Here is a 16,013-nt window from a genome sequence, read left to right on the forward strand (position 1 = left end):
CGTATTGCAAGTGTCTTCTCCCAGTCTATAGCTTTTCCACATTCTTAATGGTTTCAGCTGATCAACAAAAGTTTAACCTTTTTTTTAAAATGAACTTCAACTGAGCTACTTCTCTTTTACAGTTAGTGCTTTCTGCAAGCTACCTAAGGTCATAGAGACACTTCTTGTGTTATCTTCCAACAAAGCTTTACAGTTTTAGCCCTCACATTTAGGTCTATGATCCATCTCAAATTAGATCTTATGTATGGTATATGATATAGGGATCATGGTTCATGTATTTCCATATGGTCATGTATTGGCTCTAGCACCGTTTATTGAAAAATCTTCCTTTCCCTCATTGAATTAATTAGTCTTTTTAAAAACTCCTTAAATTGCGAAGTCTTATACTTTAGATTCAAAACAATCAGTTGTAAAACTGTAGGATGGGCAAGACCAGTATAACAGCAGTGTATTGGATAATGTGGGTGACTCACACAAAGAAGCACTTCTCGCTTAGCAAGGGAATCTACAAATTTTAGCTGACACATATTCTAAAGTCCTTTGAAGCTTATTGTGACCATGTGATTAAATTCTGGTTGAAGAAATATAAGCACAGTGGAATGTGCAACTTCCACAAAGTGTTTCAAGGGAAGTTTTCTCCTCTTTGCTGGATGGAACCCAGACATGATTGTTGGGGCTAGAGCAAAACATAAGGTGGAAGCAACATACTGAAGATGAAAGAACAAAATAGAAGACGTCTGAGTCCCTGTGGCCATACCAGTCCTGGGCCACCTAGTCAAGATTTTTGAGAAATTTATGAGAACTGTCATCATATATCTGAGAGAGTGGTCTGTAGAATACTTTTTATCCTTCCTTAGTCTATATGGCAGAAACAAGAATAAGCTGTGTTGAAGCTACAAGGCGGGGGGGGGGGGGGAAGCACAGAGAATAAAATAACAAACACACCCATGTAACCATTACCCAGATTTAACATATTTACTTCGTTATATTTGCTTCAGGTTTCTTTTTTTTAAAGAAATAAAATACAGTGAAGGTATGGTGAAGGGTTGAGGCCCCCCAGCACAGTCTTTTCCAAACCCAATCCCTGTCCTTCCTCCTCAGACGTAATAACCCTATTTTGAAGTTCATGTGTTCCTTACATCTCAGAGAGAACTTTAACAATTCACTGGTTCTTCCGCCTCTGAGTGCCCCTTAGTTCAGCTTTGGTCTGCCTACAACCAGCATAGGAATCACTTGGGGTGCTTGTAAAACATAAATTCCAGGGTCCCAACTCTTGAGATTCTGTTTCAATAAGTCCAGGGTGGACCTTGGGCACTTTCATTTTAAAAAGCACACAATGTGCAAATCAAAACCACAATGAGATAGCATTTCATATTCACTAGAATGGCTAGAATAAAAAAATACAATAACAAGTGTTGGTGAGGATGTGGACAAACTGAATCCTCACACATTTCTGGTGGGAAATTAAAATGAGGAGGCATTTGGAAAACAGTCGGGCAGTTCCTCAAAAAGTAAAACAGAGAGTTAGCATATGACCCAGCAATTCCACTCCTGGTTATTCACCCAGGAGAAATGAAAGCATATGTCTATACAAACTTACACAAAAATGTTCACAGCAGCATTATTTGTAACAGCCAAAAAGTGGAAACAACCCAAGTTTCCATCAACTGATGAATGGATAAACAAAATGTAGTATATATAATAAAATATTATATATAATAAATTGTATACATTGTATATAAAATATTATATCTTATATATTTATACAAAATATTCAGCCATAAAAAGGAGTGAAGTACTGATACATGTTACAACATACTTGAACTTTAAAAACATACTAAGTGAAAGAAGTCTCACACACAAAGGACACATACTGTATGATTCTATTTATATAAAATGGCCAGAATAGGCAATTGTATAGAGACATAAAGTAGACTAGTGGCTGCCTGAGTCCAAGAGGAACAGGAATGGGGAGTGACTGCTAATGGCTACAGGGTTTCCTTCTGGCAAAATGAAAATTTTCTTAAATTAGACTGTATTATTTTTTAGATTCCACATATAAGTGATATCATAACAGTATTTGTCTTTCTCTGTCTGACTTATTTCACTAAGCATAATATTCTCTCATTTTTTTATATATAAATTTGTTTATTTATTTTTGGCTGTGTTGGGTCTTCGTTGGTACACGCAGGCTTTCTCTAGTTCCAGCGAGCAGGGGCTACTTTTCATTATGGTGCGCGGGTTTCTCATTGCAGTGGCTTCTCATTGCGGAGCACGGGTTCTAGGCGCGCGGGCTTCAGTAGTTGTGGCAGGCGGGCTTAGTGGCTCCATGGCATGTGGAATCTCCCTGGACCAGGGCTCGAACCGGTGTCCCCTGCATTGGCAGGTGGATTCTTAACCACGGTGCCACCAGGGAAGTCCCTCTCATATTGTTTCAAATGGCAGTGTCATTCTTTTTACAGCTGAGTAATATTTCGTTGTGCATATATACATAACCATTCATCTGTTGATGGACACTGGGGTTGCTTCCATATCTTGGGTCGTAAATAGTGCTGCTATGAACATTGGAGTGCATGTATCTTTTCGAATTAGTGTTTTCATTTTTTTCTGGATATATGCCCAGGAGTGGAATTGCTGGATCATATGGTAATTCTATTTTTAGGGGTTTTTAAAAATAAATTTATTTATTTATTTGTTTTTATTTTTGGCTGTGTTGGGTCTTCATTGCTGCGCATGGGCTTTCTCTAGTTGAGGGAAGCGGGGTTACTCTTCGTTGAGGTGCGTGGGCTTCTCATTGTCGTGGCTTCACTTGTTGCAGAGCACGGGCTCTAGAGCGCAGGCTCAGTAGTTGTGGTGCACGGCTTAGTTGCTCCGTGACATGTGGGATCTTCTTGGGCCAGGGATTGAACCTGTGTCCCCTGCATTGGCAGGTGGATTCTTAACCACTGCACCACCAGGTAAGCCCTATTTTTAGTTTTTTGAGGAACCTCCGAACTGTTTTCATAATAGCTGTACCAATTTACATTTCTACCAACAGTGTACGAGGATTCCCTTTTCTTCACACCCTCTCCAACGTTTGTTATTGTACACTTTTTGATGACATCCATTCTGACAGGTGTGACGTGTATCTCGTTGTTCTGATTTGCGCTTCTCTAATAATTAGCAACGTTATTATTTCATGTGCCTGTTAGCCATCTGTATTTCTTCTTTGGAAAAATGTCTATTCAGGTCTTCTGCTCATTTTTTGAGTCGTTCGTTTTCTTTTGATATTGAGTTGTATGACCTGTTTATATATTTTGGAATATTAACCCATCAGTTACATCATTTGCAAATATTTTCTCCCGTGGGTTGTTGTCTTTTCATTTTGTCAGTGGTTTCCTTTGCTGTCCAAAAGCTTTTAAGTTTAATTAGGTCTCATTTGTTTATTTTTGCTTTTATTTCTTTTGCCTTAGGAGAAAAATCCAAAAAAATATTGCTATAATTTATGTCAAAGAGTGTTCTACCTATGTTTTCTTCTAGGAATTATGTGGTTTCAGGTATTACATTTAGGTATTTAATCTATTTTGAGTTTATTTTTATATATGGTGTGAGGAAATGTTCTAATCTCATTGTTTTACGTGTGGCTGTCCAGTTTTCCCACCACCACTTATTGAAAAGACTGTCTTTTCTCCATTGTATATTCTTGCCTCTTTTGTCATAGATTAATTGAACATAGGTACATGGATTTATTTCTGGGCTATTCTGTTTCATTGATCTGTGTGTCTATTTCTGTGCCAGTACCATGCTGCTTGGCTTACTGTAGCTTTGTCGTATAGTCTGAAGTCTGGGAGGGTGATACCTCCAGTTTTGTTCTTTTTTTCTCAAGACTGCTTTGGCGTTTCTGGTTCCATATGATTTAGGATCCAATCCAAGAGCATGGACTATCTTTCCATTTCTTTGTATCATCTTCGATTTCCTACATCAATGAGTTTTTAGATTATAGGTCTTTCACCTCCTTGGTTAAGTTTATTCCTAAGTATTTTATTCTTTTTTGATGTGATTTTAAATGAGTTTTTGTTTTTTTTACTTTCTCTTTCTGATAGTTCATTATTAGTGTATAGAAAAGCAACAGATTTCTGTATATCAATCTTATATCCTGCAACTTTGCTGAATTCATTTATTAGTCCTAATAGTGAACTGTATACTTTATTTTTTAAATTTTAATATAATTCTTAAAGTTTACTTTCCATTTACAGTTATTATAAAATATAGTTGATATTTTGAACTGTACACTGTAAATGAGTTAATTTTATGGTATGTGAAGCATATCTTTAGAAAACTGTTAAGAAAGAAAAGAAAAATACCCAAGGTAATTCTTATGTATATAGGCATACCTCAGAGATTGTGGGTTTGGTTCCAGACAACCACAATAACGCAGATATTGCAATAAAGCGAGTTATATGATTTTTTTGGTATCCCAGAGCACGTAGAAGTTATGTTTACACTACACTGTAGTCTATTAAGTGTGCAGTAGCATTATGCTTAAAAGAAACAATGTACCTTAATTAAAAAATACTTTATCGCTAAAAAAATGCTAACCATCATCTGAGCCTTCAGCAAATTATAATATTTTTGCAACAGTAACATTGAAGATCAGTGAGCACAGATCACCATAATGAATATAATAATGATGAAAAAGTTTGAAATATCATGAGAATAACCAAAATGTGACACAGAGACCTGAAGTGAGAAAATGCTGTTTTTGAAAAAATGGTGCCGATAGACTTGCTTGACGCACGGTTGCCACAGACCTTCAATTTGTAAGAAACGCATTATCTGTGAAGCAAAATAAAGCAAAATGCAATAAAATGAGGTGTGCCTGTACTAAAGGACACAAACCTGAAGTAGTTCCTACAGTTCTATACTTGGACCTTTTCTCATTTCCCAGGTCCCATCTATTCTTATATGCTGAGAACTCCCAAGTATATACCTTGATATCCTCTCTTTCTCTCTTCTGAGTTCCAAAATGCCTACTAAATATCTTCTCCTGGGGTGCCTAAAGGCACCTCAATATTTCAAAATCCAAACCCTCCATACATAACCCAGTTAACCACCACAACAATAATAGTTAACAACAGCTACAACAAACCTTGCTCTATCTCTTATATTATTGCATGTATCATTCAAGCTGAAAACTCCAGATTTGCCTCTAAGTGCCCCCATCCCATTCTTTCTGAACATTTCTCCTGTTAGTCCTCTCCTCTTTAGACCCACTGTTAATTGCCTGATTCCAAGCCTTCCTCAATCTGACTCTTACCTGGTCTCCCTGTATCCATTTTAAACTCTGTCTGTAACCATTTCTCCACCCTGCTGCTACAGTGATGCTTCTAAAACACATATCAGACCAGGTTTCTCCCCTTCTAGCTGTACCCTGTTGCCTGCATGGGATTCTGTCTAACCTCATCTCTCACCGTCTCACACACACATCCCAATGCTCCAACACCTCTCCTCAAGAGAAGTGTATGACTCTGAACATGCACAAAGCACCCTCTTCCCTCATATGCATTCTTCTACACCCAGGTGAACTTTCTAGGAAGCTTCTCTGATATAAGTAAACAGAGTTGATTACTCTGCCATATGACTTCTTCAGGATGGAGTATTGAACTTAGTGTGGCCTCTGGAGTCAGACAGACCTGGAATCTAATCCAAGTTATGTTGTTTGCCAGCTATGTAAACAAATGGGAAAAATACCTATCTTGCATGGTTTCTTTCCCAGTCTGCTCTTAAAATACCAGAATCTATAAAATCCTGTTATAAATTTGGTAAGTCAGATTCAGTCTAAGGTAGAAATATCCTAAACTTAAAGAAGCAAAAGACTGTCTAAATCATCTCATTTAATTCTCTTTAGTGTAAAGCAGTCAATAGATCACTTTATTCTTTGTAGGCAAAGACTAAGTTTACTTGTTACCTTTGGTAACAATAAAGGGAATGTTACAGCTAAAATGTTGGCTTCCTGATTCAATACATATTTTTTATTTGTAGTAATTAATAGATACATGGGCACTTAAATCTATAGCTATAACTTTTAAATCCTAGAGTTTATTCATTTTTATTGTTTTATTATATTTAAATATACAAAAAAAGTACAGAGAATAAGATTACAAACACCCAACTGCTCAGTTTTATTATAAACTTTACTATAGTTGCTTAGATTTTGCTTATTTAAAAAAAAAAAAAATCCAAGCCTATAGCTGCACAATCTCTATAATTAGTAAGCCAACACGAACTCATTTAGACTATCAACCTAAATTACACTAAATTTAAACTGAGAAATAGCTGTGGAATTGAAATTAAGAATTCTAATCCATCCTCACTGAGAAATATGTATAATGGAAGATTATATCAGTGTTTATTAGAGACTTACCCAGGAATGCTGGGTTTTGCCTCCCAATTCATATGTCTTTCTTTTTTTTTTTTTTTTGGCCACATCACGTAGCATGTGGGATCTTAGTTCCCCGACCAGGGATTGAACCCGCACCCCCTGCATTGGAAGCGTGCAGTCTTAACCACTGGACTGTCAGGGAAGTCCCTAATATGTCCTTTTATGGGATCTACTTCCTCATCTCTGGGCCCTGCCATCCTACTCAAAGAACTCAAGACCCAATGGAAATCAGTCCATAGGCGGCATTGGGCTAATCAGATTCTCTTTCTTTTAGAGAATTTGAGGGTCAAGATGCAGATATTCTAGTCTATCCTTTACATCAACACCAGCTATCATAAGAAAGCAAACCATAGGGACTTCCCTGGTGGTGCAGTGGTTAAGAATCCGCCTGCCAGTGCAGGGGACACGGGTTCGAGCCCTGGTCCGGGAAGATCCCACATGCCGTGGAGCAACTAAGCCCGTGCGCCACAACTACTGAGCCTGCGCTCTAGAGCCCACAAGCCACAACTACTGAGCCCACCTGCCACAACTACTGAAGCCCGTGCGCCTAGAGCCTGTGCTCCGCAACAAGAGAAGCCACCGCAATGAAAAGCCCGCGCACCTCAACAAAGAGTAGCCCCCGCCTGCTGCAACCAGAGAAAGCTCGCATGCAGCAACGAAGACCCAACGCAGTCAAAATATAAATTAATTAATTAATTTTAAAAGATGCACTTAAAAAAAAAAAGAAAGCAAACCATAAAGTAAAATGCACATATCTCTTCCATTCTTTAAAAATCTGTTGCCTATTATAGAAGGGTGCGGAGGGATGGATTGGGAGTTTGGGATTAGCAGATGTAGACTATTATATAGAAAATGGATAAACAACAAGGTCCTACTGTATAGCACACAAACTATACTCAGTATTCTGTGATAAACCATAATGGAAAAGAATATGAAAAAGAATATGTGTGTGTGTGTGTATCTGAATCATTTTGCTGTACAGTAGAAATTAACACAACATTGTAAATCAACTATACTTCAATAAAATAAAATCTAAAAAAAAAAATCTGTTGACTATTATTAAAACTCCTTAGCCTAAAATAACCTGGTCTCTGCCATTACCTCCTCTTCAACCTAGCACCCAACACTCATATCACTGTGTTGTGGATTAAAGATGACCCTAAATTTTCTGCCAGTCCTCTCAATGAGAGGTGGGATCTGTTTTTCCTTCCTTTGAATCTAGAGTGGCCCTATGACTTGCTTTAATTCAACAGAATGCAGAGGGAGTAAAGCTGTGTGACTTTTGAGGCTGGACCTTAATATAACTGCAGCTTTTGCATGCTGGGAATGTTCCCTCTTGGGAGTCCAGTCTCCATGCTGTGAGAAACCCAAGCCAGGTAGAGAGGTCATATGTAGGAGACCCTTGACGCTCGGGTCAACAGCCTTAAGCTAAGCTCCCAGCTGACAGCCAACGTTGACTGCCAGCTATGTGAGTGACCCACTTTGGACATTTCTGGCCAGTTGGGCCCCCAGATGATGGCAGCCCTTGCTGACACCACTTTGGAGCGGAAGAACTGCCCTACTGAGCCCAGCCAACTACAGAGTCATGAGAGTTAATAACACGTGGTGGTGGTGGTGGTGGTGGGATGGGGTGTGTGTGTGTGTGTGTGTTTTAATGTATATAACTTTTATTTTTAAGAACAGGTTTAGGTTAACAGAATTAAATAATTAACTGAATGATTACAAAGGTATATCTTTTTAAAACAATATCTTAATTACAAAGAATAAAACAAAAGGGACAATATAAATAAATAGCTACAATACAAAATATGTCAGTAAATCCACACTAGAATGGAAACGCCCCAGTAACATAGAGTCCCACTATGGAATAGCTAGCCCAGGCACTAAGAAACTGATCACTGCATTCAGAAAGTCAAAGCCACAATGTCAGATAAAATAGTACCTGTTTTTAGATTAATGTGACAGCATAAGCACAAAAATACTAAATAAATTAAGTTACATGAGTCTCTCTCTAAGAGAATCGTGCCAATGAAGTTCATGCTCCCACCTCTGGATTTCTGATACGGCATCAAAGACTTTTTTACAGAACATAATTTTCATACTTAACTTCTGAAAATGTGGAACAATAAGACAGATTCATGGGTAACTGTGTTAATTCTATTCAAGTTTCTCTCTCACAGACCCAGCAGGGAAATTAAATAAGCCCTGAAGTAGTCCTTGGGAAAAATATAAGGAATAGTCACTGTGCCTCCAAAGGATATATTCAGGGGCTTCTGAAGTTTTTACATTAATAATAACTCCGTCAACTTGCTGTCCTTCAGCATTTACAATAGAAGCTTTCACTAAAATAGCAGAACTCTGTTTGAGAAAGTGATTAGGTCACACAAAATTATATTTAGTGACCATTCAGGGAAAAAAAGCTAGTTCTAAGCTAACGTGAAATTTAACATTCTTTTTTCCTGTTTCCACTTAAAATTCTTGCGGCTCCAATAATCAAAAGAAAGAAAAATCACAGTTCACGGAGGCAGCTCTGTGTGTCAGCACCCAGCACGGTTCCTGGCACGTAATAGATGCTCAGTAAGTATTTGCAGAATTAATGAGAAGAAAAGAGGAGGGGGGAAAGGGAGGTAAAAAAAAATAAGCAAGGAAAAATGGAAAGAACACTTGTACGTAACTATAGATTCATCTATGGCCATCCTACAGCCAACTGTTAGAAACCATCCTCTGCTTTTTATCTTTCTAGCACAGACACAGTCTTCTAAACTCAAGAGATTGAAGTGTACATCTCCCAACTCTTGAAGAATATATAATCCCCAGTCCATCTCTGAACTTAAACAAACATCTCTCTCCAAAAAAAAAAAAAAAGCTATGGAAGATGTTGCAAAGTTTCAGAGAATATTTCTTCAAAAGGAGCATCAAAATTCTCCAAGAAGACTTCCTTTGTCAATCCACTCCGACCATAAGCATCCCTCATTTCTGTTTGTACAACACTTACATGGGTATTTTCAAACACTGCATTGACCCTTTCATTCACTTATTAGCTTTCTTAGCACCTTCTCTACAAATGCAATTCCAAAACTTCCCCTTAAAAGGAAATCTAAACTCGTCATTTCAAGTCCTCAATCGTGCACTCTAAACTCTCCAAATAACAATGACTTCTATTCCAGAGGCAACATGAAGAAAAGCTGAACCCCACTTTCTTTCTTTCCTCCTCTAAATATCTCTCCACCACCAGACAGGAGTCAGAGGAGCAGGGTTCAGGCCTGAGCTCAGGCACCACCACAGCAGCAAAGGCCAGCCTCACTGATCCCCGGGGCTTCCTTCAAGCTCACAAGCCTGGTGAACCTCTTCCATAAACACACTCTGCCTTCCTCCACTCATTTCTTTCCTCTTTTCTCAAACATGCATGGGCCTCCTCCATTAAAAAAATCTTTCACTTGAACTAGTAATGCCTCCTTCTCACTTCATTTACTTCTAAATTTCCTACAACTGGATAGTAGACTACAGCCACAACTCTTTTTTCTTTATCATTTCATTTCTTTTTAACCCATAAAATTAGTTTCTCATCCTCTTACTCTTGCAGACCATTAATAAATTCCTTTTAAAAACTTTCTTATTATGGGGACTTCCCTGGTGGTCCAGTGGTTAAGACTCCGTGCTCCCACTGCAGCGGGCGCGGGTTCGATCCCTGGTTGGGGAACTAAGATCCTATGTGCCGTGCAGAGGGGCCAAAAAAAAAACTTTCTTATTATGGAAAATTTCAAGTACATACAAAGTAAATACAAATGAACCCCTACGTACCCATCACCAAGCTTCAACAGTCATCAACATTCTGTCATTCTTGTTTCAGCCATACTTCCATCCATTCTCCATCCCTATTTAATTGTATTATTTTACAGTTTTCACAGGGCAATTGTACCTGGAAAGTTGTAATTTTTATTGTAAATGTAAATTACAGAATTATAATTTTGACAAATGGATATACCTGTATAACTCACACCCCTATCGGACATAGAACGCCTCCATCCCTCCAGAAAATTTTCTTGCGTCCCTTCTCTTTAATTAATTCTTCAAAAAACAAATCCAGATGCATTTTCTCAGTTACCAATCTCCTTGGCTTCTTAGCAGCATCTGACAGTACTGATTCTACCTTTTTCTTGAAATTTGCCTCTTGATTTTATGAAGCAAAAGTATTCCAGTTCATCCTCAAGTCATGTCAGCTTTACTGCCAAAATACACCTCAAGTCTGTCTTCCTCCACGTCAGTGCAGGACGCTAATCCATCTTCTCTCTCACCTGAGTGACTGACTACGACTGTCTTCTTTCTCATTGGTCTCCCTGCTCCCACTCTTGCCTCTCTCCAACCCATTCTCCACACAGCAGCCAGAGCGATCTTTTAAAAATGCAATCATATCACGCTACTCCCTAACTTAACAGCCTTTAATGGCCTTCCTTGACTAACCTAAGCTTGTCCTCCCAGTCACCCTATATTACATTATTTTATTTTCTTCATGGTATTGACCATAATCCACAATTACTGTCTTTATTTACATTTGTTTCTCCCACTGAAACATAACCACCTCGAGAGTAAGAAGCCCGTCTTTTCTATTTATCGTTGTGTATCCCCTAATAGCACATGTTCAAGAATTATTTATTTTTTTTAAAAATGGATACACTTCAGTATCGTTTTGTAGAAAAGTCCCCACTTTTTCTCAAAACCAGTTACCTTTCCTAACTTCTTTCTGTTAACAGAAAACCACAAACTATGTTACCATAGTACTATGATAAATTCCTGCATTAACATCAAATCATTCCAAATATAATAAGATTTTAAACAAAGAGAAGCAGAAGAAAGAAAAAAGTCATAAAAACATAAACTAAGACTGATGAAAACAAAGTTATAATGTAATTTTTAAGAACAAAGCATCGGGCTTCCCTGGTGGCGCAGTGGTTAAGAATCCGCCTGCCAATGCAGGGGACACGGGTTCGAGCCCTGGTCTGGGAAGATCCCACATGCCGCAGACAACTAAGCCCATGCACCACAACTACTGAGCCTGCGCTCTAGATCCCACGAGCCACAACGCCTGAGCCTGCGAGCCACAACTACTGAATCCTGCGCCTAGAGCCTGTGCTCCGCAACAAGAGAAGCCACCACAATGAGAAGCCCGTGCACCGCAACGAAGAGTAGTCCCCACTCGCTGCAACTAGAGAAAGCCTGCACCCAGCAACGAAGACCCAATGCAGCCAAAAATAAAAAAAGAACAAAGCATCTACTTACTATAAGTATAAAACGAATATTCTTTTATTCTTTAGTCTAACTGATTCTAGACTGATAAAATATTCAATAACTGAAAATCAAGAAATGCAATCCTTCCTCCCCTGCTCCCAGAAAGAAGGTAGAAACTGAATCTCTGGTACAATTAAATATTCTAAATTGGTCTAGTTACATGCTTGTCAAGCAACCTTCCAGTTACAACCTAGCTTTCCAGGGAGAGAATGTACTAACCAGAAGATCCAAGAATCCAGTTTTCCTTAACATTGTAGTTCATTATAAATTAATTAATTAGGGTCTTGGGGAAGGGTCTGTGCATACTATAGAAATCCTGGGGTTTGTGTATTTTGGGTGACCTGGGTGTGTGTTTGGGGGAGATTCCTAGAGTGTGTCCAGATGTCACATATTCTGACTCTCCCTAAATCAGATTCAGGATCTAGATGAGTCTGATCAAAGTCTATAGGCTTCTCCTTTGGCTACAGAAAGAAGGAAGAGATCTGGTGAGGGGGAAAAAAACAAACAAGAAGACAGGATGACATCTGTCCTTCTACCTAACACATGGACTGCAGGAGGGGGGATTCAGAAAGAAGCTGAAGCATCTTTCACAAGGGACCCTGAGACTCAGGGCACAAACCGTGCTTCTCTGAAGCCCAGCCCACAAAGCCCAACAGAGCAGAGAAGGGAGTGGCCTCTCTAAAACTTGGTGAAGTGTTTGTATGAGGCCAATAGGCAGTGAGGACTGATCTGATGGGAACCCACAGATATTTTTTTTCTGTCTTTTTTGTTTTTTTAATAATTTATTGATGTGAAATCCACATAACAGAAAATGAACCATTTTAAGGTGAACAATCCAGGGGCATCTGGTGTATTTACAATGTCATACAACCACCACCTCTATTGAGTTCCAAAACATTTTCATCACCCCAAACAGAAACCCCACACCCATTAAGCAGTCACTCCTCATTCCCCTTCCCCTCAAGCCAATCCCTGGCAGCCACCAGTCTGTGTTCTGTTTACAGATTTATCTATTCTACATATTTCATATAAATGGAATCATACAATATGTGACCTTTTGTGCCTGGCTTCTTCCAATTAGCATGATGCTTTGGAGGTTCCTGGTGACATCTGACCCCTCTCCACTTTTGCTCTGGTGAAAGAATAAGCTTTCCCACAGAGAGTACCAGTAGCAGTGGCAGCAGAAAAGGGACAGCCCTCAGGAGGGTTCAGAGCAGATAACGTGCTGGGCACTGCCCAGGACACAGTGTGAGATACCCTCAGAGCTCCCAGGAAGGGACTAGAGACAATTTTGACAGGAGAAAGAGGGATGTGAAAGTGATACCGAGAGTTCCATATGACCAGGAAGAGAAACAGCCACGGAGACTCTGGACATGAAGCCAGATATAGACAGATATAGATAAACACATACATAACTACTTATACACAGGTGACAATGATAGCACTCATTTAAGCTTTAGCTTGAAAAACCAAACCAATTACCATTTAAAAATTTATAATTAAAAGTGTCTAAAAAATTATCAGTGATACCTCTGTGTAGCAGGAATAAGGGACAGACTTTTACCTTTCACCTTATACACTTCTGATTTGTTTTAATTTTTAAAATAAGTACATACAACTTGCATAATAAAACGTTAAAGTAGTCTACAAATGAATCATAAATTTTTCTGTGAGTTCAGAAAAATTTGTTTTAAATTTGTCACCGAGTGCAACAAAAATGGATATTGAGAAGAAAAAAAATCCTCTCAATCTTAGGTTAGGTTCTAATTTAAATCAATCAAATTTCTAAATTCACCTAAAACATAACACCCACTCTACTCAATCACTGCTCCTGTTGTTTAATTTCTGCTCAAATTATTTGCACCTTCAGTAATTCACTGACCTTGGAACTGCTTTCTTCCGATACTTCTCCCTCATTGGTCTGCATGGGAACAGACTCTGTGCAAAACTCTGCAGAAACACACAAATACTGCCTGAAAGAGGTAAGAAGAGAAAAAAAACACATAAGGAATTCAGTGTGAAAATTTGTTTTCTCAGACTATACTGAAATTCTGTCACTGAGACCATAGATACTGTGAAGCAATGACCTTAAGTAATGTGTGTGCACACATGCACGTGTATGTGTGTGTGTGTATGTGTATATACACATGCATCCTAGATAAGAAAGGAGGGAAAGAGGTAGGGAGAGAGTTTTCCCCACATTAGGGGAGAATAATTAGGACAGGTTTCAGACACTGGAATATTAAACAGTTCTAGATGTCTTTCCTCTTTTTGACTTTTGGCAGAGGTAATACTGAAAATCGTCGGCAATTCATACAGTACAAACACTGACCTGTCAGAAAAGAGGCCAACCTAAGTAAACTAGGGGACCAGTTGTTATGCTGTAGCAGGTCATACTGTCTGGCTATTAGGCTAGGCTATTGAAAGTATCTGGGTTTCTTGGGTTTATAATTTATGTTCAACATTTATGGTATTTTATAACTGAAATTAAGGTGTACTCTAATGGTTGATCCCACCTTTTCACTTTAAGAAAATCTGCTTAATAAAATAAATGTCAGTTAATTTATTTTTATACGAGAACAGACTATTCATAAGGCAAGACAATAAAAAGTAGTAATTTTTCCTCTAAGAAGATGAGTCCAATAAAAGTGTTAAAATTTTATGAATTAAAATGTACCAAAAAGAAACTACTAAAAGTTTATGCAACATTCAAATTAATTCATTAAGTACGTAATTATTAAGGAATAAGTACTCAAACTGATACAAAACAAATCTCCATTATAATACAGGTATGAATATTTCAAAGCCTTTCAAATATTTCAAAGGGCTCATAGCTACAAGATATGAAAGCTAAAAAGACGTTTGACAGTGAATCCTTTTGGTGTGCAGAGAAATCTTTATGAATACAGCAGGTCTGGGGACCTCGCAATCTGGTTCTGGTGCAGGCTTCTCAATAACCAAGACCTAAGGCCAAAAAGGTATTGAATATTTCTGGAAATCTGTTTCCTTACCTGTTGGGTGGGAAAGGGTATCGAAATACCTACTGTGCTCACCTAATAAGGATTTTTGGGAACCAATGTGTATTTATGTAATGAAATGTAAAATTGGTACAGTGGAAGCCCCTTAACCAACAGCAATTCACTCACTCCACGTGAACTGACACTGTCCATTCCCTCTGTAAAATACACAGCTGATGCTCACAGCAAGTGAAACAGGCTTTCTCTAGTTGGTTTTGTCCCTCACCTGTTTATGACAGTTGTGCAAAAGCAGAATTACTCTTTCTATAAAAACTAAATTGACAGCACTGGAAAAACTCGATAACATAACTAGGAAGATTTGGTATACAAATTGCTTCACAAATGTCTTTTAAGTTCTCATTCTGCTTTACTGAAATAGAGACTGTATTTCATAGATGATACATTACAGGCATAGCTGACCAGGAAAGACACCCCCATTATTTCTGTGCCGTTTTCGTTTGAACGCGCTGGAAAGAGGAACGCTTCTTCCCCTCTCCTGAGGTTTCACTCCTGGCTCCACTCCATCCGCACATTCCACCCCAGTGGAGGTGCAGGATCTTATCTGAATGGTGAGTTCAGAAGGAGAAACAAGGTATGTGAGCTCAGCCCCTTCTGTCTCTTCCCTTCGGAAGCCAGCTGTCCCCCAGGAGCACGCATTGTGCTCCACTCTCATACCCATCAATACAGGTCCCTCATGGTTACCTGCGACAGGTAAGTCTGCTGAATTCTGAGCTTCACTGTTAAGACTCTTGCCCGTAGATGTAAGCTGCATTCTCCAAAACAGCTTTATTAGTAATAAAGATGATATTTTGGTCTCTCAAATGCCCTACTCTTCTATTTCTCAATGGTATAGAACTCAGCCTAGGGAAAAAGTGCTGTTTATTAGGTCTCTCAAAGACCTAAATCTGGCACATGAGACTAGAGTCTTGATTAATAGACATGAAGCAAAATTTGGGGAGAAAAATACATGTGAAATTTCTGAGGCTTCTGTTGGGCCCAGGACTTTGGGCCTTGGTCTTTTGTGAGAGGGCAAAGTGCTTTGACCTTATAGAGGTTTACATTAGTCCACATGAGTTTTTACAGTTATATACTAGCTTTTAACTACTGAGGCCAAATTAGAAGTTTATAAAGCATAGGGGGGCTTCCCTGGTGGCGCAGTAGTTAAGAATCTGCCTGCCAATGCAGGGGACACGGGTTCGAGCCCTGGTCCGGGAAGATCCCACATGCCATGGAGCAACTAAGCCCGTGCGCCACAACTACTGAGCCTGCGCTCTAGGGCTCACGAGCCA

At 38.9% G+C, this 16,013-nt stretch overlaps 1 protein-coding gene across 5 annotated transcripts in view; it reads right to left on the minus strand.

Moving 5' to 3' along the window:
* Positions 1–16,013, minus strand: part of TNRC6B (trinucleotide repeat containing adaptor 6B) — a 247,651-nt gene that overhangs the window by 164,961 nt on the left and 66,677 nt on the right. For all 5 annotated transcript variants that reach the window (XM_061204453.1, XM_061204455.1, XM_061204454.1 and 2 more), the window contains exon 3: positions 13,590–13,680. In XM_061204453.1, the coding sequence (XP_061060436.1) occupies positions 13,590–13,634 (45 nt within the window). In that variant the 5' untranslated portion in view covers positions 13,635–13,680. The remainder of the gene's footprint in view (positions 1–13,589; positions 13,681–16,013) is intronic.

The sequence above is a fragment of the Eubalaena glacialis genome, chromosome 11 (genome assembly GCF_028564815.1).
Source record: "Eubalaena glacialis isolate mEubGla1 chromosome 11, mEubGla1.1.hap2.+ XY, whole genome shotgun sequence".
In the NCBI taxonomy this organism is placed as follows: Eukaryota; Metazoa; Chordata; class Mammalia; order Artiodactyla; family Balaenidae; genus Eubalaena; species Eubalaena glacialis.